Source organism: Penicillium alfredii (assembly GCF_028826965.1).
Source record: "Penicillium alfredii strain IBT 34128 chromosome Unknown utg000004l_segment0_segment0, whole genome shotgun sequence".
NCBI classification, from domain to species: Eukaryota; Fungi; Ascomycota; class Eurotiomycetes; order Eurotiales; family Aspergillaceae; genus Penicillium; species Penicillium alfredii.
In genome coordinates, this window is record NW_026622701.1 from 1,276,285 (window position 1) to 1,299,667 (window position 23,383).

At 53.2% G+C, this 23,383-nt stretch overlaps 8 protein-coding genes across 8 annotated transcripts; 4 read left to right on the plus strand and 4 right to left on the minus strand.

Moving 5' to 3' along the window:
* Positions 1–215: 215 nt before the first annotated feature.
* Positions 216–5,752, plus strand: NUU61_002142 (putative Rho guanyl nucleotide exchange factor; the record flags this gene model as incomplete). The annotated part of the gene is made up of 2 exons (XM_056652724.1): positions 216–4,958; positions 5,024–5,752. 2 exons carry the CDS (start codon positions 216–218, stop codon positions 5,750–5,752), a joined length of 5,472 nt encoding a protein of 1,823 aa, XP_056513791.1.
* Positions 5,753–6,718: 966 nt separating this feature from the next.
* NUU61_002143 (GTPase-activating protein) lies at positions 6,719–10,274 on the minus strand (the record flags this gene model as incomplete). Its single annotated transcript, XM_056652725.1, has 4 exons — positions 6,719–7,087; positions 7,114–9,016; positions 9,068–9,419; positions 9,476–10,274. 4 exons carry the CDS (start codon positions 10,272–10,274, stop codon positions 6,719–6,721), a joined length of 3,423 nt encoding a protein of 1,140 aa, XP_056513792.1.
* A 739-nt stretch (positions 10,275–11,013) lies between these two features.
* Positions 11,014–12,219, minus strand: NUU61_002144 (uncharacterized protein; the record flags this gene model as incomplete). Its single annotated transcript, XM_056652726.1, has 2 exons — positions 11,014–11,919; positions 11,980–12,219. The coding sequence occupies 2 exons, from the start codon at positions 12,217–12,219 to the stop codon at positions 11,014–11,016; spliced, it is 1,146 nt and encodes a 381-aa protein (XP_056513793.1).
* Positions 12,220–12,775: 556 nt separating this feature from the next.
* NUU61_002145 (uncharacterized protein) lies at positions 12,776–15,010 on the minus strand (the record flags this gene model as incomplete). Its single annotated transcript, XM_056652727.1, has 1 exon — positions 12,776–15,010. The coding sequence occupies one exon, from the start codon at positions 15,008–15,010 to the stop codon at positions 12,776–12,778; it is 2,235 nt and encodes a 744-aa protein (XP_056513794.1).
* Positions 15,011–15,852: 842 nt separating this feature from the next.
* NUU61_002146 (SDR family oxidoreductase) lies at positions 15,853–17,093 on the minus strand (the record flags this gene model as incomplete). Its single annotated transcript, XM_056652728.1, has 6 exons — positions 15,853–15,974; positions 16,033–16,183; positions 16,252–16,451; positions 16,504–16,667; positions 16,730–16,988; positions 17,039–17,093. 6 exons carry the CDS (start codon positions 17,091–17,093, stop codon positions 15,853–15,855), a joined length of 951 nt encoding a protein of 316 aa, XP_056513795.1.
* Positions 17,094–17,724: 631 nt separating this feature from the next.
* On the plus strand, positions 17,725–18,351 carry NUU61_002147 (uncharacterized protein; the record flags this gene model as incomplete). Its single annotated transcript, XM_056652729.1, has 2 exons — positions 17,725–17,784; positions 17,854–18,351. The coding sequence occupies 2 exons, from the start codon at positions 17,725–17,727 to the stop codon at positions 18,349–18,351; spliced, it is 558 nt and encodes a 185-aa protein (XP_056513796.1).
* Positions 18,352–18,816: 465 nt separating this feature from the next.
* Positions 18,817–20,534, plus strand: NUU61_002148 (cytochrome P450; the record flags this gene model as incomplete). Its single annotated transcript, XM_056652730.1, has 4 exons — positions 18,817–19,213; positions 19,255–19,455; positions 19,515–20,269; positions 20,337–20,534. 4 exons carry the CDS (start codon positions 18,817–18,819, stop codon positions 20,532–20,534), a joined length of 1,551 nt encoding a protein of 516 aa, XP_056513797.1.
* A 1,379-nt stretch (positions 20,535–21,913) lies between these two features.
* NUU61_002149 (glycosyltransferase family 69 protein) lies at positions 21,914–23,285 on the plus strand (the record flags this gene model as incomplete). Its single annotated transcript, XM_056652731.1, has 3 exons — positions 21,914–22,501; positions 22,564–22,789; positions 22,870–23,285. The coding sequence occupies 3 exons, from the start codon at positions 21,914–21,916 to the stop codon at positions 23,283–23,285; spliced, it is 1,230 nt and encodes a 409-aa protein (XP_056513798.1).
* Positions 23,286–23,383: the final 98 nt, after the last annotated feature.

Sequence of the window (23,383 nt, forward strand, 5' to 3'; positions counted from 1 at the left end):
TGCCCTCACCTGTCTGTCAGTCCGTCACCTGCCCACTTGCCCCCCGCCCTTCACTCGGATGAGATCGATTGCCCTTCTCCCACGGTCGCTGGTTTCTGCGACTGCGCTGCGTCAGATCTGGTGTTTTCCTGCTCTGAGAAGGTGTTCTTGAGCAGGCCGCAGGCGCGTTAACACCCGAGCCAATCCCCGACTGGATCAGTCCCCGGTGCGGAGCAATGGCACACCATCCCAACGGTCAACAGGCATACTATGGCCAAGCAAGCAACCCACCTGGTTCTGGTCAACCGGTCCCTGGTCGCTATGATAATTACACACGGCCTAACCCTGTTCCGAACCAGCGACTCCCCCGACGCATGCCCAGTTATAACGCCGGAGATGAGTCGCAATTCTTCAACACCCCACAGATGCAAAATGTGAGAGCGACCGATGGGAATGCAAGATACGCGGTCCACCCAGGGGGATATGGTGGTGTCGAACAGGGAGGCTACCGCGTTTCGCACGGGGCATATGAGGACGATAGCACCTCGTACACTTCCGAAGACACGCGAATGTCCCCGAGTCGCGCTTCATCTCAGACCTCGGTCATGTCGGGATATCAGTACCAATACCCGCCAGCAACATCCTCGAGTCAGACGTATAATCCGCAGCAGTACGCCCCTCCACAGACACAACCGCAAACTCTAGGATATAATCCCTTGGCATACAGTGGCGCCAGCACGGCCTCTTACTCCAGCCCGGTTTCGAGTCACCAGCCATACAACCCGGCAGCATATCAGTCTGCTACCGTGTCTGGCCTGGGAACCTCGAGTGTCCCGCGTCGACCCAGTGTAGCCTCGCAGTATGGACAGACACCCCCGACTCCACAGTCGTATGGGTATCCTTCCCAGCAGCCTCCGATTCCCCCACCTCGAGGGCCCGATCACCCGTACGGAGGGCGTCTGTCTTCATATGCATCATCACCTGGCTTATCCCAACCGCTTACTACGAGCGCGCCCGCCTACCAAGCGATCTCGTCGCCGAGCATTCAAACCGCATATACGATCTCGAACTCTCCATCCGGGGCTAATCTGGCAACATCCGCGACTCGCACGCACTTCTATTCCTCTCAAGGGTCTGGCTATGAATCACAATTCTTTCCCCACCCGACAGCGACTATGAGTACCTCCTTTGGCGAGCAACCCCCCGAACCACCTGCGCACCAGACCCCCAGCGATGGGTTGTATGGCAAGCGACCCAGTGTCTCTCATTCTGGGTCGGGACGCGGACTCCCAACACCGCCAGTACAGCAAGCTGCAGGGTTTGCGCAAGCGCCGCCGAGGCGAACCGATACTCTGACTCGACATCCTCAGTCGCGGCCTTTACCCGGACCACCGATAGAAAGCGAGCCGGTTCTCAACGGCCAGGCATCATCCACCTCGTATCAGGCCAATGATGCCGCAGGTTATGATGAGCTGATGAAAGAGGTTGAGGCGGCAGTGATGGACACCCAGAGCAGCTTTGGTCGGAGCCACAGCTCAAGAGTATCCGGTACCGACTCAGCTTCTCACATGCCCCTATCGCCTGATGAGCGTCATACCCATACCAATGGCAATATGGCAACAGGGACAGGGCATATTGTCAATTATGCTGCCCACAGTGATGAAAGTGATGCGGAGGCTGAAGCTGGCCTTGCTATGCTACGGATGGCGGACGAGGAGGAAAAGGCCCAAGAAGATCGCGAGCGCCTTCACGGGCCTATTCGACGCGGGACGATGAACTCCGTCATGAGCTCCCGCGGATCGCACCCGTCACTCAGAGGTCCGTCGCCGGCAGGGCCTTCGCCGCATTCCGGCCCCGAGGAAGACAGCGAAATTATCGGCCACGATCTAGCACTGTATGGAGGAGGATATCAAGGGAACCTTCACTACGGCGAGGAGCGGGCTTACAGTTCCGAAGAATACTCAGACCTGGCTGCTGGGGAGAGATTCCAGGGTACATCTGGTTCGCTCAGGAGTTCCAACCTCTCTCCAGATGAACGAGGAGCGTATCTTGATGACTATGATCACCCTCCCATAGCGTACGAATATGCCCAACGTTTTCATCATCTACCGCCAAATGCCAGGGTTGATGCCGGAGGAACGGGGGGCTTGTCGGCGCCTGACGCCTATGGTCGGCGAATGAGTTTCGATTATGGCGACGAAGGAGAGAGTCCTTATGAACAGCACAATGATGCAGATCAATCTGATGACGAAAGCCCTTACCCGGGCACACAGGGAGATCTCTTCTTTCACCCTGGGATGCGCCCGCTGCCGCCTGCACCTGTTGAGCCGGCCGGCGGTGCTGATCTTTTCTCGCACCTTATGCCTGCTGGCACCTATCGCCCCCCAGAGCAGGATGACGTGCACGACAATGAAAATTTCACACACCCTTCTTTACCGGTTTCAGCGGATTCATATGGACAACCTTTACTCAGCCCATCCCAAGTCCCACGGTCGTCATCTCTGTCGACTCCAATTGGACCGCGCACTGATCCGCCTATCAGGTCCAAGACTGATGCAGACAGAGCCAAATATAAGCAGCAACAAGAGACTCTCTGGCAGCTTCAGAACAAAGATTTGCCCCAGATTGATCCGTCCCAAGCGGCCGCGGCAGCTGTGGCATTGGACTTGCCGACTATCCCGGCCGGACGTCGCAAGAAGTTCCACCCTGCAAAACTGTCATCTGAGCAGTTTAAAAAGTGCAGTGAGCCATGGGCTCTCAGCTCCATCTTGTCGTGGATTCGAGATCTCAGCGAGGAGGAAACCGATCTCAGGGAACAGGCCGTCGTTGACGCTATCGTTGCATTGTTTACCCACAAGGTTCCGACAATGAATATTGCCGATGCAGAAACCTTAGCAGCACGCGTTGTCAACAGTATGCTTCAGGAAGAAGCATTGGTTAAAGAAGAAGAATGGGTCAAGTTCAGCTCTGGTCGTCTGTCAGGAGTCCTGTTTCAAATTACTGGGACCGGGTGTTACTCGCCCAAGCTGCACGAGCAAGAAATGCACATCCACGATACCGATGCCTTTGCGCGGTGCTACTCCCACCACTGCATGCGAACTTTGAAGAAGGTCAATTTGAAGGCGCAGATGATGGCACCGCAGAGGAAAGTGGAGGACTGGGTTACCTTCTACAAGGTGCCCAAAGAAGTCTGGGAGTCTCATCCGAGAAAGGAGATCGATCGACAGAACAACCTGCACGAGATCGTCACCACCGAAGATGCCTACATTGGGCAACTGGACGTGTTACGTGAGTTGTATCGGGACCAATTGGCGAACATGAATCCCTCGATCATCGCGCCAAAACGGCTCGGCAAATTCCTTTACGACGTCTTCGGCAAAGTCGACGCCGTGAAGAAGGTCAATGAAGACTTCTTGTTGGCGCAGCTCAAATATCGCCAGAAAGAGCAGGGCCCTTTCATCACCGGCTTCAGTGACATTTTCAGGGAATGGATTCGCAAGGCCAAAAACGTTTACATTGACTATGCGGCAACCTTCCCGGCTGCAAACTACCTTGTTCGCAAAGAGGCTGAGCGTAACTCCCACTTCAAGCATTTCTTGAACCAAGTACGGGAACACAAGCTGTCGAACCGGCTAAGCTGGGACACATTCCTCAAAGCCCCAATCACCAGAATTCAACGATATACCCTCTTGCTTGCCACCATTCACAAGAATATGGTCAAGGATTCAGAAGAAAAGACAAATGTGGCACAAGCAATTGAGGAAGTCAAGGTCGTGGCGTTGGAGTGTGATAACAAAGTCGGCGAGATGAATAAAAAGGCCGACCTAATGGAACTGGCGGCCAAGCTGCAATTGCGGCCGGAGATGAAGAAGAAAGTGGAGCTCAATATGGAACACCTGGGTCGCGAGATCATTTTTCGGGGGGACCTACAGCGCCCAGGGACCCGGACTCGATTCCTTGTCGATACCCATGCCATCCTGCTCGACCACTATCTCGTTCTTGCTAAAACCTTCTCCACTCGAGACTCTTCGCGAACCCTCAAGTACGAGCGGTACGATGTGTCGAAATTGCCTATCCCGATGGATCTATTAGTTCTGGAAAGCACCAAGGATGACCCCGTCATCAAGTCATCCATGCGAGGTGTCTCAACTGTCACGCCTTCCCAAGGCAGTGTGAGCCCTCTGACACACTCGGGGTCCGCTCTGTCTGTCTCGGGAGTGTCTGCATCTTCTGGCAAGAGTCTCGGTCAAGCGACTGTTCTTGACAACTCGAAGGATGACAAGATTCTCTACCCGTTCAAGATCAAACATCTGGGCAAACAAGAAATCTACATTCTGTACGCATTCTCTGCTCAAAGCCGCAACGACTGGTGCGAAAAAATCATTGAGGCGAAGACGAAACACGCTGCAGCGCTCTTCTCACAAAATGCCGAGCCATTCCGACTCCGAGTTCTTGCCGACACGGCATTCGCCTACTCTGACAATGCGACTGGCTCCAAGAGTGTCACCATCAAGGGCACCCCATTGCATCGTGCGATCAGGGAGGTAGAGAAGAAATACGGGGGCTCCAAATCCCGGCCTGCCCCCATATGCAGGGCCGCAGTCAACTGTGCCACCATCTTCCAGCAGCCCCCTGGTCGGATCATGTGCGCCATTGGCACTGATTACGGCGTGTACATGTCTGAGCTCAACAATCCGCGGGGCTGGTACCGAGCGATTCCTATAATGCGGGTGACCCAAGTGGCCGTGTTCGAAGAATTCAACCTGTTCATGCTCATCTCAGACAGGTCTCTGATTGCCTATCATCTCGATGTGGTCTGTCCCGCCAGTGGTGCTCCCGCCCAGTCGCAGGACTCATCGCGGCGAGCCCCGCAGAAACTGTCTGGGAACCGCGAAGTGGGATTCTTTGCCGCAGGGCGTATGAAGGATCGGTATCTGGTGCTGTATAAGAAGCGGGATGGGCTTTCGTCTACGTTCAAGGTATGCAGACTCATGTCGACGACTTTCTTAGAGTTGATAACTGACGGTAAATTGATAACATGTAGGTCCTGGAGCCTGTGCTTCAGAAATCAGCGAACAACAAAGGGCGATTTTTCCATCGTCGCTCGCAAACAGAGTTCTTCCGTGAATATGACGAGTTTTACATCCCAGCCGAAAGCTACAGTATCAACATGTTCCACACGTCGCTCGCGATCTCGACCCACCGAGGCATCGAAGTCCTTACCCTCGACAAGAAACAGTCCTGGTCCGTCCCAGACTTTCGCTCCGAGGCCCCAGACGCCCAGGACACCCTGCACAGCATCGCAAACCGAATCAAAGATCTCCGCCCCCTGGGCATGTTCCGGCTCAGCGAAAGCGAGTTTTTGGTCGCCTACCAGGAATGCGCGGTGTATGTCAACAAGCACGGCGACGTGTCCCGCAGCGTGGTCATGGAGTTTGTGGGCAGCGCCCACTCGGCCTGTCTCCATGGCAGGTTCTTGATCCTGTTCAATGACGACTTCGTCGAGGTGCGCAACGCAATGAACGGCCGCCTGAGACAGGTCATCCCGGGCCACAATGTCGTCTGTCTGGATGACGGAAGCAAAATGCCTGGCACCCACACCCAGGCGAATACCGGTGGCTTGATGAATCTCGCTAGTGGTCTCTCGGCTGGTGCCAACGGCGTTGCCGGGGCCGGTAGTGGGTACACGGTCAAGATTTGCATGCAACACCCCGAGTATGAACGCAGCCAGATAGTTCTGGAGATGGTCGAGAATGAGGGCCAGAAGGATTAAATCGCCTCTTGGCTCATGGATGTTTGTTCTAATTGGGCTGGGGGTTGGAGTCGTATATTTCCTGTCAAGTGGATTTTCTTTTTTTCGGTTATACCTCCTCCCCTCCCCCCTAACATCGTCCTTTCTACCTGGCCCTCCTTTCCCTCTTTCTTTCTGCATGGCCTAAAAAAAAGTGATGGAAGGGACGGACCATCGGGAGGATCTTCTTTCTCGTCCATTTCCTCACTCCCTTCTTCCGAATATACCCGTTCTTCCCCCTGTTTCCTCGTCTCTGTCTTTTATAATACCCTTTGATTCCCGTGTCCGAAGGGAATGGATGCTTCTATGCATGTATTTCCCTGGGTGAAAAGGCATGCTTCTTCTTGCAAAGGACATGTCTCAATACTTTTTTTTTACTCTGATGATTATGTTGTACATAGACAGTGTCATTCTGCCATGACCATGATGATTCTCCGATTTCGATTTCTTCATTTCTTTTCTCTTGCTCTCGATTTTATCCATTGCAGCGTAAACAGTAGCTCCCATCCTATGTACACTCTTGAGAACTTGATTTTTTTTCTAAATCGATAATAAGAATGCTTTAGAAGGAAGGTGGGGAGGGGGAGAAGAAAAAAATCCGCAATCAGAATGTATAAACACCATCTCGGTACCTCGACGCCTGTTTGATATATTTCCAGGGGATTTCTATGGACAAGACCATTGATCGCATCTAGCTTCTGCCAACGAACCCAGCCCACAAGCAAAACGAACCAAAGTCAGAGACAACAAAGGTGTAATGCATCGAAATGCAGACGAAAAAAATAATTGGCACGATGTCATAGCTAAAGAACCCAAGCAGAGCACACAGAAAAAAAGGGGCAGCGGGGATAGGAGGGCAAGGAGACCCATATGACCAAAAAAAAAAAAAAAAAAAAAAACGCAGAAGAAATGACACAAAAAACCAGAGATAGGGCACACGGGATATTATCATGAGTCAAACTCGACGACCTTGCTAACAACCTCAACATCGTGGTTCGATGAGGAATTGCCCCCGGAGTGGTCGGTAGGACTACCAACGGCCTTGTTCGCTGGTAGTTCGGAGTCTTCATTGCCTTCCAGCAGAGACGATGACTCGTCCTTGCCGCGAACGCTGACCACCTCGGCGCCTTCCAACAAGTCTCGGTCCGCCTCGCGGACACTGCGGCGCTCGGGGTCGGCGCCGTATGCGCCAGCGCCCCAACTGCCAATTCCGCCGGCCATGGCGGCGGCGCTAGCGTCAGCACGGCGGGGGTAGTCTTCCTCGTCCTCCTCATCGTCGTCTTCGTCGCGACCAAGAGCGTTGCGCTCGAGCTCGCGCTGGGCGTCGTCCATCTTTTCTTGACTTCGGCCGCCATGCGGATACCGTCGGTGACGATGTTGTCGAGGACGCCACGCAGGCCCTTGCCGGGGGGCACGATACCCCCGGAGGCGCCGGCAACAGAGACACCCGAGGCGGCGCCGAGCTGGGGTGATCGGAGGCTGCCAAGGTTGGAGAAGGTCGTCAGGTTGGACGAGAGCGAAGAGGAGGCGGCAAGAGCGGCCGGGTGCGGATGGTCAGAAAGATGGAAGGATTGCGGGAAATAAGATTCAAAGAACTGCTCCAAGAGTTCGTCGGCCAACACAACCATTCGGAACGTGGGGAGAGTGATGTGAAGAGGGTTGTTGGGGTCGAGGGCTGGGTTAGCAGACTCGGATGCCTGCCGGTTCTGTCCTCGAGTAGTCGCGTTGGGGTTGTTGGACTTGGCTGGCCGGGGCGATGCTTCTGACACCGGCGATTTGTTGGACTTAGAATCCCCATCCACATCGATCAGGTCTTCGTCGTCGTCACCGCCGATAGCAAACGAGTCCAGTTTTTCCGCTGCCTCTGTAACATTGTTCTTGGCAGTGCCCTGGTTCTGCGGATGGCTGGGATCGGCATATTCAAAACAACGACGAATGAACGCGCTGACACTTCCAAGGAATCTCTCATCAGCGGTGAGTCGGTTTTGCTCGGCGTGCTCACGATCGCGGGGTCCATTCAAATCCTCCAATGACTGAGTAGGAGCACTGATGGTTCCCTCGAACCCTCGGCGGGAAAGAAACAGCAGCGCCTCTGACATTTTGAGAATCCCCTCGCGGTCAACCTCGCCACTGCCGCTGTCATCGTAGAGATCAAAGAAGTAGTTGATGTTGTTCATGATATCTGGCGACCCCTTGAGGCGCGCCAGGCCATTCACGACATTTTGCAGGCTCAATCCCTCGGTAGGATCGGTAGCCCACTTGCGGTAGAGGCGTTGCATGAATTCATGGTCCGCTGGCAGTCGGCGATTTGCCCACAAGAGCGACTTGGTGGAGCCCTTCTGGCTGTGATAACCCTGGTCACCCGGGTAATTTTTTCTGGAGGGGGCGGGCGAGTCACCAGCTGCCCACTTCGATGTGGCCGCCAAAAACTCTCGGAAGGCCTCATAGTCCATATGTGTAGGGCTGGGCCCGAGACCAACCCGGCCGACTTCGCTCTCGGTAGGTGCAAGGATCGATAGACGCTCGGATTTCTTCTTCTCTTGTCGCTTCCTCTCCTCCTCAATAAGCCTCTGGTGCTGTTGCCATTGATATAGGGTTTCGTAAAAGCGGTCGTAAATAGTTCCCAGATCGTCCACACTTAGGCGCTTGCTCTCGGGTCCAAGGTTGCGGATAGAAGTGCGCTTGGCAAAGTTTTCAATGTTCTCCAACACAGCATCCTTGTGCTTTTCGCGCTGCTCAGTGATCGTGCTGTGGGTAATGCCTGAGAATTCTTTGAAAGCCACCACCATCAGTTCTTGAAACCGAGTGATGGCTCTCAGCTTGGGATTTTCTGATCGGGGGTGGGCAGATTCATCCAAGCGTGAGAAGTATGACTTCAGCACGGAAATAAACGATCCATCATCTTGGACATCGAGAAGCTCCTCGCCATTGACCCGAAGAATGGCAAGACCAACTTGGAAAAGAACCTTGGGTCCTTCCAGGAAGAAAACATCCAATACACGGAAGGCAAAGACAAGCGGCATAGAGTTGATGTACAAGGAAAGAAACCACGGCAATGACACAACGGAGAGTTGTACATCGAATTTGCCGAGGTGATCCCATAGGACAGGCATGGTTTTCTCCACGAGGGATTCGAAGACCTTTTGATCAAGCAGTGTGCCATACATAGTCGTGGAATAGTAACCGGGTAGAAGACGGTCACATAGCACAGACAGAAGAGAGAAGGCCTGGGCCTCAGACATATATCTAGGTCGACATTAGCATTTGTTTTCTGGAATGACATTGAGGTTGGCGAACATCAATAATGCTGCAACGACGATATTCATGGCCTGGCAGTAACCAATTTCGGCATTGATCCAACTGTAGGCCGTGAGGACCCGTCGCAAACGTCCAATACCCTCCTCACTTTGGAAGCCAGGGTATTCTGGTAAGCTCCGGTTCAAGTCTTTTTCAATCTCATCAATGGCAAGGGACTCTTGGCCCTGAAATTGGGCTAGAGTCTCCTGATACAAATTGGGTGATCGTAACCGAAGGAAAAGAGAGCCAGACGTGAGTTCCCAGATCTCTCCACGTAAACGATTCGGTAGACCGACACGAATCAACTTGTGAAAAGTGGGCTGGCGAACAAGGGTAGTATTGCGACCATTTTCTAAAATAATAATGTTAGTTAATGGGTCATAGCACAGTATCGCAGGATGTTCTCACCTCGGAAGTATTCGCCCCACAGTCGCATCTTACTGCGATCCCGAAGCTTGCGCGCATCGCCAGGGTAACGGAAAATCATGCCCAGTCCAGCATCTGGTGGCTGACGAGCGTCCGCCTCATTCCCTTCCTGAGACTTCCCCTTGGCACCCGATAGCAGATATTCCGAGTAGCAATCCGAGACAACAAGCCGCAAGTTATCCACTTCTTTCATGCCTTCCCGCAAGCCCTTCTTGAGACAGTCGCAGAACCGTTCAGAGGACTGTCTGCTACCGACGAGCTGGATAATGAGGCGCTGAGGCACAAAATTAGGTTCTTGCTGCTTGCTTAGCAGGCCATTCCACGTCGTCAGTGCCAGAGAGAACACATGACTGGCGCTGTGGAGGCGTTCCACCCGCCGGATACAGGAAAGGGGGAGGGTGAAGCCATTTCCAGACGGGCCTGTCCCATGTGTCTGCCCGGTCCAGTTGGTAGAGGCAGTTAGGCTTGCGGAAGGTAAGAAGCTCGTCGGCTGGGTGGAGAAGCAGATGAATCGTTCACTCAGGTGTAGACGCCCAGTGTAGCGAGCACCTGCCCGGTCCACCCGACGATCGCCTTGAGTTCCCGATGAGTTTGGTAGGGGAAGGACAAGGTCGGCAGTAATCTCCTGGAGGGGGTTCTGCGAGTCGGGCAGGCGGAATTGTTGGCGGAATAACGAAGCCTTGGAGGGATTATGGTCGGATGAGGAGAGGGCGGGGATGTTGAAGTTGGCTGGGTCAATCAGGGACTGAGCCTTTTGCACGAATGAATTCCACTGTAGCATGGTGGGAAGTATGGGTGGGATTGGGGGTTGAGAACGTCTTGAGAGCGCACGGCTATCCGATGATGTCGGAGCTAGAGCTGCGAAGCTCAGATGTCAAGTGGGTCCGGGTACGGAAGATGCAAAGCCGTACTGGATGAAAACAGAAGCTGGAAGGTCATTGTATAGCCCAAATCATGTTTGGCCGAGCACTGGGCCTGCAGCACGGGGACATGCGGCGGGTGGGTGTTGAATGGATCACAGAGGGGGAAGCGTGGTGATGCCTGTCGTCACGTGCACCCCGCTCAGCCTTACACTGACTGTACCGGGGAGACATCTATTCTTCAGCAACTTGTAGAATAACCATAAGAAAGACTAATTGAATGACAGAATGGCTACCAAGTCTGTGGTGTAGATCCTAAGTTGTATTTGCCTCCCGAACCGTGGTCGAGATCTTATGTCCTGGACTGTTGATGTCTACACTACGACTCAAGAGATAATGACTTAAAACAGACTTGATTAAAGGAAATTCGCTGTACAAGCTTGATATCAGAGGTAGGTGAAAAGAAAACAGACCATAGAAGACAAAGGCCATGAAAATGAAAGCAAGCCAGAGAATGAATGCATTCTCGGCTAAATAAAAAAAAAACATCCTAACACCGGGTGAGCTTGTCATGTTTCTGGTAACCTGACTAGTCGCAATAAATTCGCTGTGTCGCCCGATACAGGAGACAGTGTCATTAAATCAAGAGTCACAGAAGCCTTAGGTCTTGTCTGTCGACACTCGGGTCTCTGAAGGCTCCTCGGTGTACACGGGAAGCACATCCTCAGGCTCGGTCATCAGACCCTGCTTCTCGCACGCATCACCATCTTCCCAGGCAGCCCGGTGCTCCTGGGGCTTGGTGCCCCGGTAGCGCTGCCAGAGGGAAACCACGAGCTGTCCGATCAGCATGCCAACGGCACTGGCCGTCAAACCAGCTAGGACACCCAGAACAGCCGGGACAACAATGAATCGCACCATACGAGAGAAGGCACGGGCAAAGGCACCACGGTGCATGTGGTGGGGGTGGTGAGGGTGGTGAGGGTGGTCGCCGTGCTTGAAACCCTCGCCCTCGAGCCCAGGGAAAAGAGCAGCAGCAATCGCATCCTTGTGGCCATGGTGTCCCATCATGTGCTTGCCCTTGCCCTTGTGCTTTCCGTGGCAAGGCTTGCGGCCAGATGCCATACCCATCACCCGTGCCTTGGCAGCTGTCAGCAGGCCCTGCACACGAGCAACCATCAACTCCTGCATGCACTTGGCCTTGCCCTTGCCCTGGCAATCCTTCCACGAGATACTGCCCGAGGGAGGAGCTGTCTTTTCAATTTCAGCGCGGGCAATCAAGAGCAGCCCCTGGGCGTCTTGAATGACAGTAATTGCCACCGTATCAACGGGAACAGGCTGGCCCTCCAGGTTGAAGACAGTGAAGCGAACCTCAGCCATCTTCACATCAGGCTCATCGGATTTGGCGGCCATGACACCGGTCTGAAGAGCATAGCCAACGGGAATGGGGTCAGAGTCCTTGCCATCTACCCGTTGTTGAACAGCCAGGATGGGAGAGGCAGGGCCGGGAGGGAAGATTTGGCGACCGTTGGCCAGCAGACGGTTATCAACGACAGAGAAATCCAGCATCTGCGGGGTGTTAGCAGTCTGTCGCCGACCTATGAAACTATGCAACCAGGGGAGACATACCAAGGTTGAGGGTATGCCATCAGTCCAGCTGACAGTGCCCTTCTCATCAACTTCTCGAAATGGACATTCGGTACAGGGCAGGTCAACCACTGCCTGCTGGGCATCTGCCAGCAGCATCGGATGGACATTCATGAAGCCATCTTTGACGGCGTCGACCTTAGGCTCCATCTCGGGAACGACCAGGACAGCGCTGGCGCCGAGGGCAGCAGCGCCACCCAGTAGCATAGAGCGAAGAAACATATTTGAAGATTTGAGTATGGTAAAGAGCGGACGTCAAGGACGAGAATGGTATCGGCAAAATAGAGAAGGCTGGAGGATTCCAAGTTGAAAGAAGAAGATATTCTTCTTAGAGTTAGTTAAGAGGGGGTGCGTCAAGCGTCTAAGGGGAGTCGATCCCGGTGGAGGTGATGACGCCAGCAGATGCGTGGCATGCAATCCACCATTGGCGGATACATCACAATACCGGCTTACTATACATTTAGTGCGCCAATGTGGCGTACAGCAGGTATCAACTGGTATCAAACAGTATTGCCGTTCTATTGGTTGGTGTTTTGTCTATTTTAGGGAAGGCGCTAAAACTGACAGTTCTACATCTTACCACGTCCAAGGGATATCTCTATATCCACTCGATAGTGGCATCGATGGTGGTCAAATCCATGCATTCATTCATTGACACTGTGGGAATTGTGTTTTCGCAGGCTCATACACTCTCCCCGCGACTGTACATTAACAAATCCCACAGTTTTCTATCGAAACAACGAAAACAACAAAACACCCCATATAAACAATTTCACCCTCAGCCCAGAGTTGAGCGGTCGACATTAAACGCCGTCGTCAGGCCGAAGGTGATCGATTCGACCATACCGGAATCAGACATGGGCCGGTTGCGCAGCCCCTCCACCACACCCCGGGGGATCTCGTTCACCAGCATCCAGTGGCGATGAACGCGGTAACCATGCCACAAGTACAACAACGCCGCCAGACCAACCACGCTGCAGATCATCTCTCGCGGCTGCATCTGGAGCAACCGAGTCAGCCAAGTCACCACCCCGTGGTGGACCTGCTGGTAGCTGTCGAGAATTCCATGCATGGTGCTTCCCGAGTGGCGAGGAGCTTCTGCCATGTCTGATCCATGAGCTGCATCCTCGGGAACTGGACTCAGTGGCCACTTTCCCGGCATCGAATACCGCTTTGGCTCCAGCGCTCGCTGAGGTCGCATGAGTGGACGTGGCCGTGGACGTGGTCGGCTTGTCTTGTGTTTGTCTATTCGCATCGCTGTCTTCCGTTTTTCTCTGGAACGGGAGACGCGTCCTCTGTCCGTCTGGGTGCCTTGATTCCGAACCGGCGGCTTGTCGGTCTGCGTCTGGACGGATCGAATGGGCAATTCGCCAGCTTCGATGGAGAGGTCCCAACGGGCTTGGCGGTCGCTCACTTGCGTCCCCTGTGAGACCATCGACGAATCCTTGGGCCGCGGTGGCTCGGGATGGACGGCATAGACCACGAAAGGGGGTGTCATCTGGACGCTGCTGTTGGACCGAGCAGGTTTCAATGCCGGCGGCGAATCGGACGACGGAAGATATCCAACATTCTGTGGTGCCGGGGTGGGTTGGGGATCGGCGGCGGCTTTCGGAATCGAGCTAAACGTGCCAGTCTCAGGCTCCATGATGGGGGCGTCTGCCATCTCCACTGTCCGCACGGGGATCTCGTACGGCGGGACTTGGTCGGGCCGTCCACAGCCACCGCACACCTTCATGCGCTTGAAGGTCGGCATGGGCAGGTCATCCAAATCGAACAAGTCACTATCATCGGACGAGGAACTCTCATCGGATGCCATGATGTACCGGGCGCGCTTTCGGGGCGGAAGCCGGGTGCTTGGCGGGCAGCTGATCACGGCGGTATCCCCATCCCAAACCGAATCGACCGAGCTCACGGGCGAAGGGGGCGGAATCGGTGGCCAGACTCCTTGGACCCAGGACACGCCGGGACCGGTTGGTTTGACACCTTCCATGAAATCCGGGCCAGGATTAGCAGGCAGGTGCATCTCCGTGAGCATCGGGCTGTATGGCTCCGATGCTACCGACAGCGTGGTGCTGCGCATGATGGTGTCATTATCATTCGGCGCGTCGTCTTTGAACGAAGATACACCGTCCATCGTGTCTTTGTCGCTTGACATGTCCTTCGCATCTGGGGGCTGGGTCAGACCCAGGTGAGAGCTTAGGCGTTGACCTGCGGTCATCGCGCGCCTCACATCCACCTCAGCGCGGTGGAACCCGGTCTGCTGCTGCATGATCGTTCGGCACATGGCCTCGGCGCGGTCGACGAGTTGCATTGTGCGAGCCATGCCGTCGTTCAGGAGGCCGACCTTTTCTTGCTCGCCGGGGTTGCTAGCTTCGATGGCCCGTCGCAGATTGAACCAGTGCTCAGTGTCGCGTTTGATCTGGCCCTGATACAGGCGCAGATCGTTCGATGACTCGGTGGCGGCTTGCTCAAGCTCCTGCACGCGGTCCTCCATGTGGTGAATTTGGCGGTTGAGGACTTTCTCACGATCTGCCGAGACCTGGCGCACGCTTTGGTTGGCGATCTCGAGCTCGCTGCATCGGAGCTCGACCTCCCCGGTGTAGCTTTCGCTCATCTCGGCTTGTTTTCCCTGGCGAATGAGGGCTGTTCGCAGGCGCTGTGCCGCGGCTCTGTTGGCTTCGCTCTGGGCCTCACTGTCGGCCAGTGCTTCTTTGTGCACGAATATGTCGCTGCTCAGGTCGCTGATGGTCTCCTCTTGTTGCTGGACCTGATACTCCAGCTTGCGGTTGATCTCCTTCTCTTTGGCGAGGTCCATCACCAGCAGTCCCTTCTGGATCCAACTTGGGTCTGAATTCTTCTTGTCTGGGGCATCCTCGTACCGGACCAGCTGGTTACGAGGAGTCTCAGATACGGCTGACTGGCGGGTGGTTGACGGCCCAGGGCTCGGGGACGGCGTCAGCTCAGCCGACGAGAGCGAAGAGTAAGTGCTAGAGAAAGAGGAAGGGAAAGACATGGCGATGGTGTAGAATTATAAGAAAGGGTGAATGGGGAAGAGAAGTTACTCGTGGGCTGGCCTCCCAAATATATTTTCATGGGCTGTCTTCGTCTACTGACAAGTGTCTATTGGGAGAAGAGTCAATTGGGACAATAAAGAGTCTATAAATGAGCTCTCGAGTCTACGGCCTTTCAAGTCGATGGCACAATAAGATGAAAGAAAGGCACGTCTCAGGATGCTTTGAATGGAATTGTGTCTTTGTCTATTGTCTTTATTCGGGGTATCTATGAAACGCTCCAACCACAATGAATATTGGAAACAAAGCCCATATAACTAATTTACTAATCCATCCAATTCTCAGTGAATTCTTGTCACGGAAACGCCAGAAGCTGTGGCTGTCTAGCAATGAAGAATTTTCAGTTGAATGGAGGAAGTTATAAAATGCGTTGGGAGAGGTGACTTAGATAGATTCATCCGGGGTTGCGCCGTTGTTGGATAATTCGTTATTTGCATTCTGTCTTCCAGGCATCCATTTTTAGATCAAACAATGGAATTGTAAAGGGGAAGTAAAGACTTTGTTGGTATAAACCTGGGCAGTAGAGAATGGTCCAATTGTGGATCCCTCGCGCCTTGAAGAGTATCATGAAATAGGCCAAAAAAAAAAAAAAAAAAAAAAAAAAAAAACAGGTGCTACAACCAGATAGACAAAAGAAATTCGACAATATGAGAGGCTGAGCACCGGTAGAGCCTCATCGATGACTCCGAATGTATACTTGCGGATTCACACTGTAAAGCTAAAATTTGAAATAATTGCAAGCCTCCGTCTATCGTCGACTGCCAACGATCCTCGGCGATCCCGCTCAAAGCTTGGACTTCTTGCCCGTCACGTTGGGCACATCCTGACCTGAAAGAAGGAAGTCCGGGTAGGACAATTTTCCGCCGGATGCGCCACCCGCCGACATGCGCCAGTTCGCGCCGTCCACTAAAGTTGAAAAACAAAATCAGCTTCTGAGATGATGCTAGGGGCGTTGTACACTTACCAACAAGCACCTGGCCGGTCACATAGCTCCCCGTGTCCGAAAAGAGATACACAGTGGCATCGGCGATATCGCGGACATGTCCAAGGCGTCCTAACGGTTGGGCTTTGATGTATGCCGCCTTGGCGTCCGAGGGCAGCAAGCGGTCCATTCCCTGAACGACATGGTGAGCACAAATCCCCTGGAAAGACTAGGGATTGTCTTATATAGATTAAAACTCACCTCCGTCTGGGCAACAGGACCAGGCGAAATGATATTAGAAGTGACTCCTCGGGGGCCGTATTCGATAGCGACGCTGTGAGATAGCGCGTCGATGCCGGCTTTGGCAACCGACACATGGGATTGGAAGGGCATGCCCCGGTAGTGAATCGTGGCGCTGACAAAAATGATTCTTCCACCGGTGCCGGCCGGAGATGGCTTGACTAAAGAATAGTCAGGGTCGGCTCTAAGATCATGGGAGTCTGGTTTACTCACGGGTTTCTGAGTCCATTCGGTGCTTAGCGGCAGACTCGGTCAGATACGGGAGGGTCGCCTTGAGGGTGTTATAGGAGCCCAGGATATCAATATCCATAACCGACTTGAATGCATTGACAGACAACTGCTCGATCGAGGCGAGGAAGTTGCCCGCTGCTCCCGCACTGCAAGACATGTCAGCATCAAGAATAGCAGTGCAATAGAATAGTAAATTCCTTGGCCATACATGACAAAATCAATGCCGCCCAGTTCCCGGACACATCGATCGACTGCATCTTTCAGATTGTCCAACTTGCGGACATCCACGGCGCCAACGCCGATAACTTTAGCTCCTTTCCGGGCCGTGGCAATGTCCTGGGCGACTTTCTCGGTTCTCTCGACATTACGACCAACGATACATGCATTGGCCCCAAGGTGGACTAGAGCGCGGACCTGGGCACTGCAAATAGTGCCGGCGCCGCCCGTGCAAAAGACAACCTTGTTCGCTGCAGAGACATTCAGCATGGCGTTGCCTGGCGCAAAAAGCACAACTTACCGAAGAGATCATCTTTCCAGACATCGCTCATATACTCCACCTGTGAAAGAGGCATAGTGCAAGATGAGGTATTTTACAATCTTCAATGGGGAATGCGGGGAGTGTTTATGGGCGATGGGGTAGAGAGGTCAAGATGCGCCGTCGCCTTTTCCCCACAGCCGCGGTTGAACCTCGGCTTCGGCGCGGTGGTTATGCGGGCGCATAACTTCCGGAGCAACCACGAGGTTTCTCTGCTTGTCTGTTCTGACAGATTGATTGATAGATTAAAGTCCATGGGTTTACTTATAGAGAGAAATAAAAATGAAAGCGCAACAATTGGATCGGGCCGATCTTCCATGGCCGGGTTGCTAGCAATAGCTAATGCCCGTATTTGCGAACACAGAAAGTGGAAAATAAATAAAGAGTAGATTTATATTAAATAGAAATATCCAGTAGAAATAGTCATAGTATTATCACCAGAATATAAAATGTCAAAATGTACGTAGATCAGAACGCCATGAGCAACGGGCGCTTTGTGATTGGCGCTACGTCACGGCCATCGACACGGCCATCTTCATTTTCCTCCTCATCGTCCTCGGGCAATTCCCCTGTCTCGCACCGCAAAACCCTTCTCTATCGCATTCTTGCCCTGTTTTCTTTCATCATTCCAAGGACCCGTGGCCATATTGGCGCATTCGCCGATCAGCATGGCCTGCCCCATCACTGTGACCAAGTTCGTCGGGACGGTCTCCCTCGGCCTGCTCACGGTACGTTTGACAACGAGACCAAATGGCAATTGCTCTTCTTAGATACTAACACGACCGTCTTATTAACAGGGCCTTTCATACTCCACCGCCGCCATCACCGTCCCCGCCCTCAAACTCCTCCCCACCTCGACCACCGCCTCCCGCAGCCTCAATGAAGTGAAGCGACTGGGCCGCAAACATGCCCTCAATCTCGCCGGCCTCGCCAACACCTGTCTGACTTTCGCCTACTGCATCTCGCCCGCACGCCGCAAGCACCCGTATCTGCTCTGGATGGGTGCGACAACGGTCCTAGCCTCCTATGGCCTGGACTTGTGGTTCAATCGCCAAGTGGGCATTAAGCAGTGGGCATGCGGCGCGGTTCAAGACGCCACGGGTCTGGCACTGTGCTCAAAGTCGGCCGCTAAGAAGGATGACGACCTGGTTGTGGTCGAGGCCGAGGAGGATGTGAACGGCGAGATGGTCCAGCGCGAGATGGACAAGGAGCGCCGGCTGCATCGTGCGCGCGCTTGGTTGTCTGGAGCTGCGTTCTCGATGGGCATTGTGGGCTTGTGGGGAGATCGGTCGTGAGGATATGTTCCCATGTGGATGTGGACTCGGAGAGCAACCTGTTCATCATGAGACGCTTTATTTGGTCGAGTGACATGGTGTTGATTTTGGCGAACTGGCGAAACACTGGTTGTTTTACCCATGTATTTCTCTTTTTTTCCTTCTCTGTTTATTCAATGCTTTTGAAGGTGTTTCTTTGATCGAATCGAGGGCAACCACCTCTTCTTACGTCCTCTATGTTGAGAATAATTGAGATCTGGGAGACTAGAGTATTCTCATAAGGCTGCCCGGGCCATTAATGTATGGTTTCACTTCATATACACCCGATATCTGCCAGTGGAGAACCACGCGCTCCCCCCACCGGAAGGTAGCGGCAGAGGTGGGGACATGGTCAGCTTACGGCTCTTATTTCTTCTGTGTCCCCCGAGATGAATTCTGGGCAAGATCAGCCAAGATAGCCAGGCATCATTTATTGCCACCCCAGCCATGCATCTCTCCATTTTACTTTCGGTTCTCATCGCACTTCCCATCCTCCTACGCCTCAGCCGAGTCCTCTTCTCTCCGCTGAGGAGCATCCCCGGTCCATTCTGGGCCCGCGTAAGCAGGCTGTGGTACTTCGACCGTGTACGCCGCGGCCAGTTCGAGCACGAAAATATCCGCCTACACCAACAGTATGGCCCAGTGGTGCGTGTCGCTCCCAACCACTACAGTCTCAGCGACATCTCCGCCATCAAGACCGTCTACGGGACAGGGTCACGGTTTGCCAAGTCGGCCTGGTATGATGGATGGAAACATCCCGCGCAGTGGAATGTATTCGCGGACCGAGATATCAAAAGACATGGTTTGTTCTGTCTGGGGGAGAAGAGGAATTTCACTGCCGACGGTTTGTGATTAGTACAAGTCTCGACTAACTATGGGAACCAGCTGATACAAGAAAACGGTACACGAGTCTCTACTCGATGAGCTCGCTGGTGCACTATGAGTCCTTTGTAGATCACTGCGCCCAGCTATTCACGCAGCGCTTAACCGAGTTCGCGGATCGACAACAGCCTCTTAATCTAAGTCACTGGTTCCAGTGCTATGCATTTGATGTGATTGGGAATATCACATTCGGAGAGCGGTTCGGTGTGTGACAGCATTTTCAGTCAATCAACGAGCCCAATCCTAACTGCAGTATATATCAGGGTTCCTGAACCGAGGCGACGACATCAACGGGGCAATGGGAGCCATAGAAAAAATCACGATATACAGCACACTTGTCGGGATCTATCCCGAATGGCATCCCCGACTCTTCGGACCCCTCAGCCGATTCAAATGGTCCGGCCCCGGCGGGCAAGCCTTCATCAGCCGGTTCGTACAGGAGAAGATCCGACTGCACGAAGAAAAGGGTCTAGGACATCAAGCAGGAGATGAAGAGACCAAGACCCAGGACTTTGTGGAAAAGATGATAATCGCTCGCGACAAGAACGCTGAGAAAGTGACCGACTACCACCTGCTCATCATGGGTCAGTCCAATGTCATCGCTGGGTCCGATACTACGGCCATCAGTCTGTCGGCTATCATGTGGTATCTGCTGCAATATCGTGAGGTGCTTCGCAAACTGCGTCGGGAAATCGATGATTTCAGTGCCCAGGGCCGTTGCAGTGCCGATGTTACTTTCAAGGAGAGCCAGGAGATGCCGTATTTCCAGGCCGTTATGAAGGAGGCTCTACGAATGCATGGCGCCACCGGTCTGCCGATGTGGAGAGAGGTTCCTGCTGGGGGTGCCGAGATTAGTGGTCGTTTTTTCCCGGCTGGTGCTGTTGTCGGCATCAATACCTGGGTTGCACACTATGATGAACGGGTGTTTCCCGACGCAAAGACCTTCCGGCCGGAGCGATGGATTGAAGCAGAGAGTGAACCAGAGAAACTAAAGGTCATGAACCAGATGTACATGCCAGTGGGTATTCCCCGCTTAAGAAAAACCCTATGATGGTTTTGCTGACTCGGACAATACTTGATAATAGTTCGGCCTGGGATCGCGAACGTGTCTAGGAAAGCACATTTCGATTCTGGAGATGTCCAAACTGATACCTCGACTCGTACGAGCTTTCGACTTTGTTCCTCTCAGACAGGCCTGGCACACGGAAAACTTCTGGTTTGTCAAACCGACAGACTTCGAAGTTCATGTGCAGAAGAGGACCCCAGGCCCAACGACAGTATAGGGTAGGTAGAAATGACTTATTGCTCAGGATGTTTCCACTTCCTGGACATGGATTGCTTGTAGAAGCAGGATCCGGATCCTGGCTTGGGCAGGATTTAGCCTAGATGAAATCAATGAAGCATCGGAGATGAAACCCTTGGCGCAGTGGGAATCCCTTATTATATAGATCGAATAAATCTCATAAGCAAGATCACTTAGTCTTTCGAGTATCTACCGGTGGCACCTGCAGTTGTGTTATTCTCTTCTGCCATGAGCAACCTCACCATTGTGAATGGCCAGGTCTATACACCAGGCCTGGCGGTTATGGACGCCCCACAGCCCGATACTCCCCTGGGAGGAGGCACGTCAGTGGGGAAATCCTGAGAGATATTTTGACTAACCAACCTGAAGACAGCCTGCACCTTGCCATTGATGTTTCAGGAAACGGCCGTCTGCCCTGTCCGCAGTCCGCCGACTCACCAACTCTTTTCCACAACCTCACGCTATTCTTGACCTCTCAGCCGCTATCATACAACTTGACAATTTCCAATGGGTCGGTTACATCAAATACCACCAAAAGCTACATTGGCCCCGTCTTGGACATCGAGCCGTCCTCTACTGCCACAGACATACACGGGAAATGGCCCAAATGCTTGGTTTGTGACGGCAGCGACTCTACGGACGATTCAGCTCGCGGTGCATATAACATATCTATGCATCAGTCTTTTCGCTGGAATGGGACCGACTACTATGCCGTGGTTCGATCTCCCCATCTCAGTCACCAACAGTATCCCGAATGACTCAGAAAGAGTTGACTGCGCGGAGCTGGAAACTAAGCTCTTGGAGTTTGTTGAATCAGACTCGCTTCCTGGGCAGCCATGGATTGATCGTGGAGCCAGCACGTATCCCAGCAGTATCAATGGGGTTGGGGCTTGTTGTAGGTTGGACTTGAGAAGTATAGGGTTGGCGGTCGCAGGGACCATGATAAGTATAGCTGTGGTTTTAGCATGTTGAGAGAGCTTATTACTGGAGGTAGAGTAGATTAGCTGTGTTTGACGTGCATTTTAGGCTGGTTTATAGCATGTCGTCTTTTTTGCTGCTCATATATTGGATATACTAGTAACCAATTGTCCAACTGTCATAGGGACTCCACTTGTTGCTGTTTCCAGGCATGCCTGTTATCGACTGCATATTATCTATCATTTTGAGATTGCGAAAGGGAGAATACCAAAGTGTCTAGTGTTTTCATCCCTTGATTCACAACGCCATCAGCTCTGGACATGAAAACACCAGAAATGCCACCAATTTTTACAAATTACCCCAAAAGCATGACACACGCAAACTCAAGTCTGATAACACAACCCTAATTCCCAATCTGATACCCCCCGCTACCAGCTTTCCATGGGCCTGTTGCCCACCACCACGCGCCCATATCGCCGATCGAGGTGGCGGCGCCGCCTCGTACGAGCACTAATTCTAATCTTCATTATATGGAACCTGACAGAGCTTCATCTAATCGTGAGACGGCTCTCCGAAACAGACACCATCTACCACGAAGAGCCCCTAAGGCACGAGCGCATCTATATCGCGGGGGTACACTGGAACAACGAGATCATCCTGCGGGACTACTGGAACCAAGCAGTGATTGAGCTATCCCAAAAACTAGGCCCCGAGAACGTGTTTATCAGTATCTACGAGAGCGGCAGCTACGATGACACGAAGGGGGCGCTGAAGGAGCTCGACGGGGAATTGGAGCGGCTTGATGTCCCGCGGAATATTACTCTGTCGCCTGTGACGCATGAAGACGAGATTCTGGCTCCGTCGGGAGGAGGCGAGGGCTGGATCGAGGGGCCTACGGGAGAAAAAGAGCTGAGGCGGATCCCGTACTTGTCGCGCGTGCGGAATTTGAGTCTGCGGCCGCTGGAGGATCTTGCTCGCCAAGGTATTACATTTGACAAGATCTTGTTTCTAAATGATGTGGTTTTCTCGGTTGGTTTACATATGCCTCTTACACCTGGACTATTGCCCACACTAACTGTATTATGGTTTAGTCAAGCGATGTATTCGAGTTGTTGGATACAAATAACGGCGAATATGCGGCCGCATGCTCGTTGGATTTCTCCAAACCCCCCAGATACTACGACACTTTCGCGCTGCGAGATAGCCAGGGCCATGAGGCACTCATGCAGACATGGCCATACTTCCGCAGCGCATCATCGCGACACGCCATGAAAACCATGTCCCCTGTCCCGGTAACGAGTTGCTGGAACGGGATCGGTACGAGCAACCCCAATCCATGCTCCATACTGAGAAAACTCAACTAACATACCACTTCTTCTTTCCTTTGATTGCTCCAGTGGCCATGCCAACAGCCCCATTTCTTGCAAGCCCGCCCCTCCGCTTCCGAGGCATCCCCGACACACTAGCAACATCACACCTCGAGGGCTCCGAATGCTGTCTCATCCACGCCGACAGCCCCTTATCCGCGCCGCAGGGTGTCTACCTCAACCCACTGGTGCGGGTTGGATACAACGGCGCCGCCTATGACGCGGTTCATCCGACGCGGAACTGGCTCTCTGCGCGCAGGATTCTGCAGGGGCTGTGGATTAACCGGCTCCGGCGATGGACGACCACGGTCTGGTTTAAAGAGAGGACGGTGAGGAATCGGGTGGCGAGGTGGATGGCGTTGGGAGATAGGAATCGTGAACCCGGGCTTTTTTGTGTTATTAATGAGATGCAGCTGTTGCGGCCTTTGGGGTGGGCTCATGCGTAAATATTTGTGGATTCTAGTTTGTCATTGCGTCAATCTACGTTCCTTGCTGGTTCTTTATATGGATTATGAACTTTTGGTCTGGTGTGCATTATGAGTAT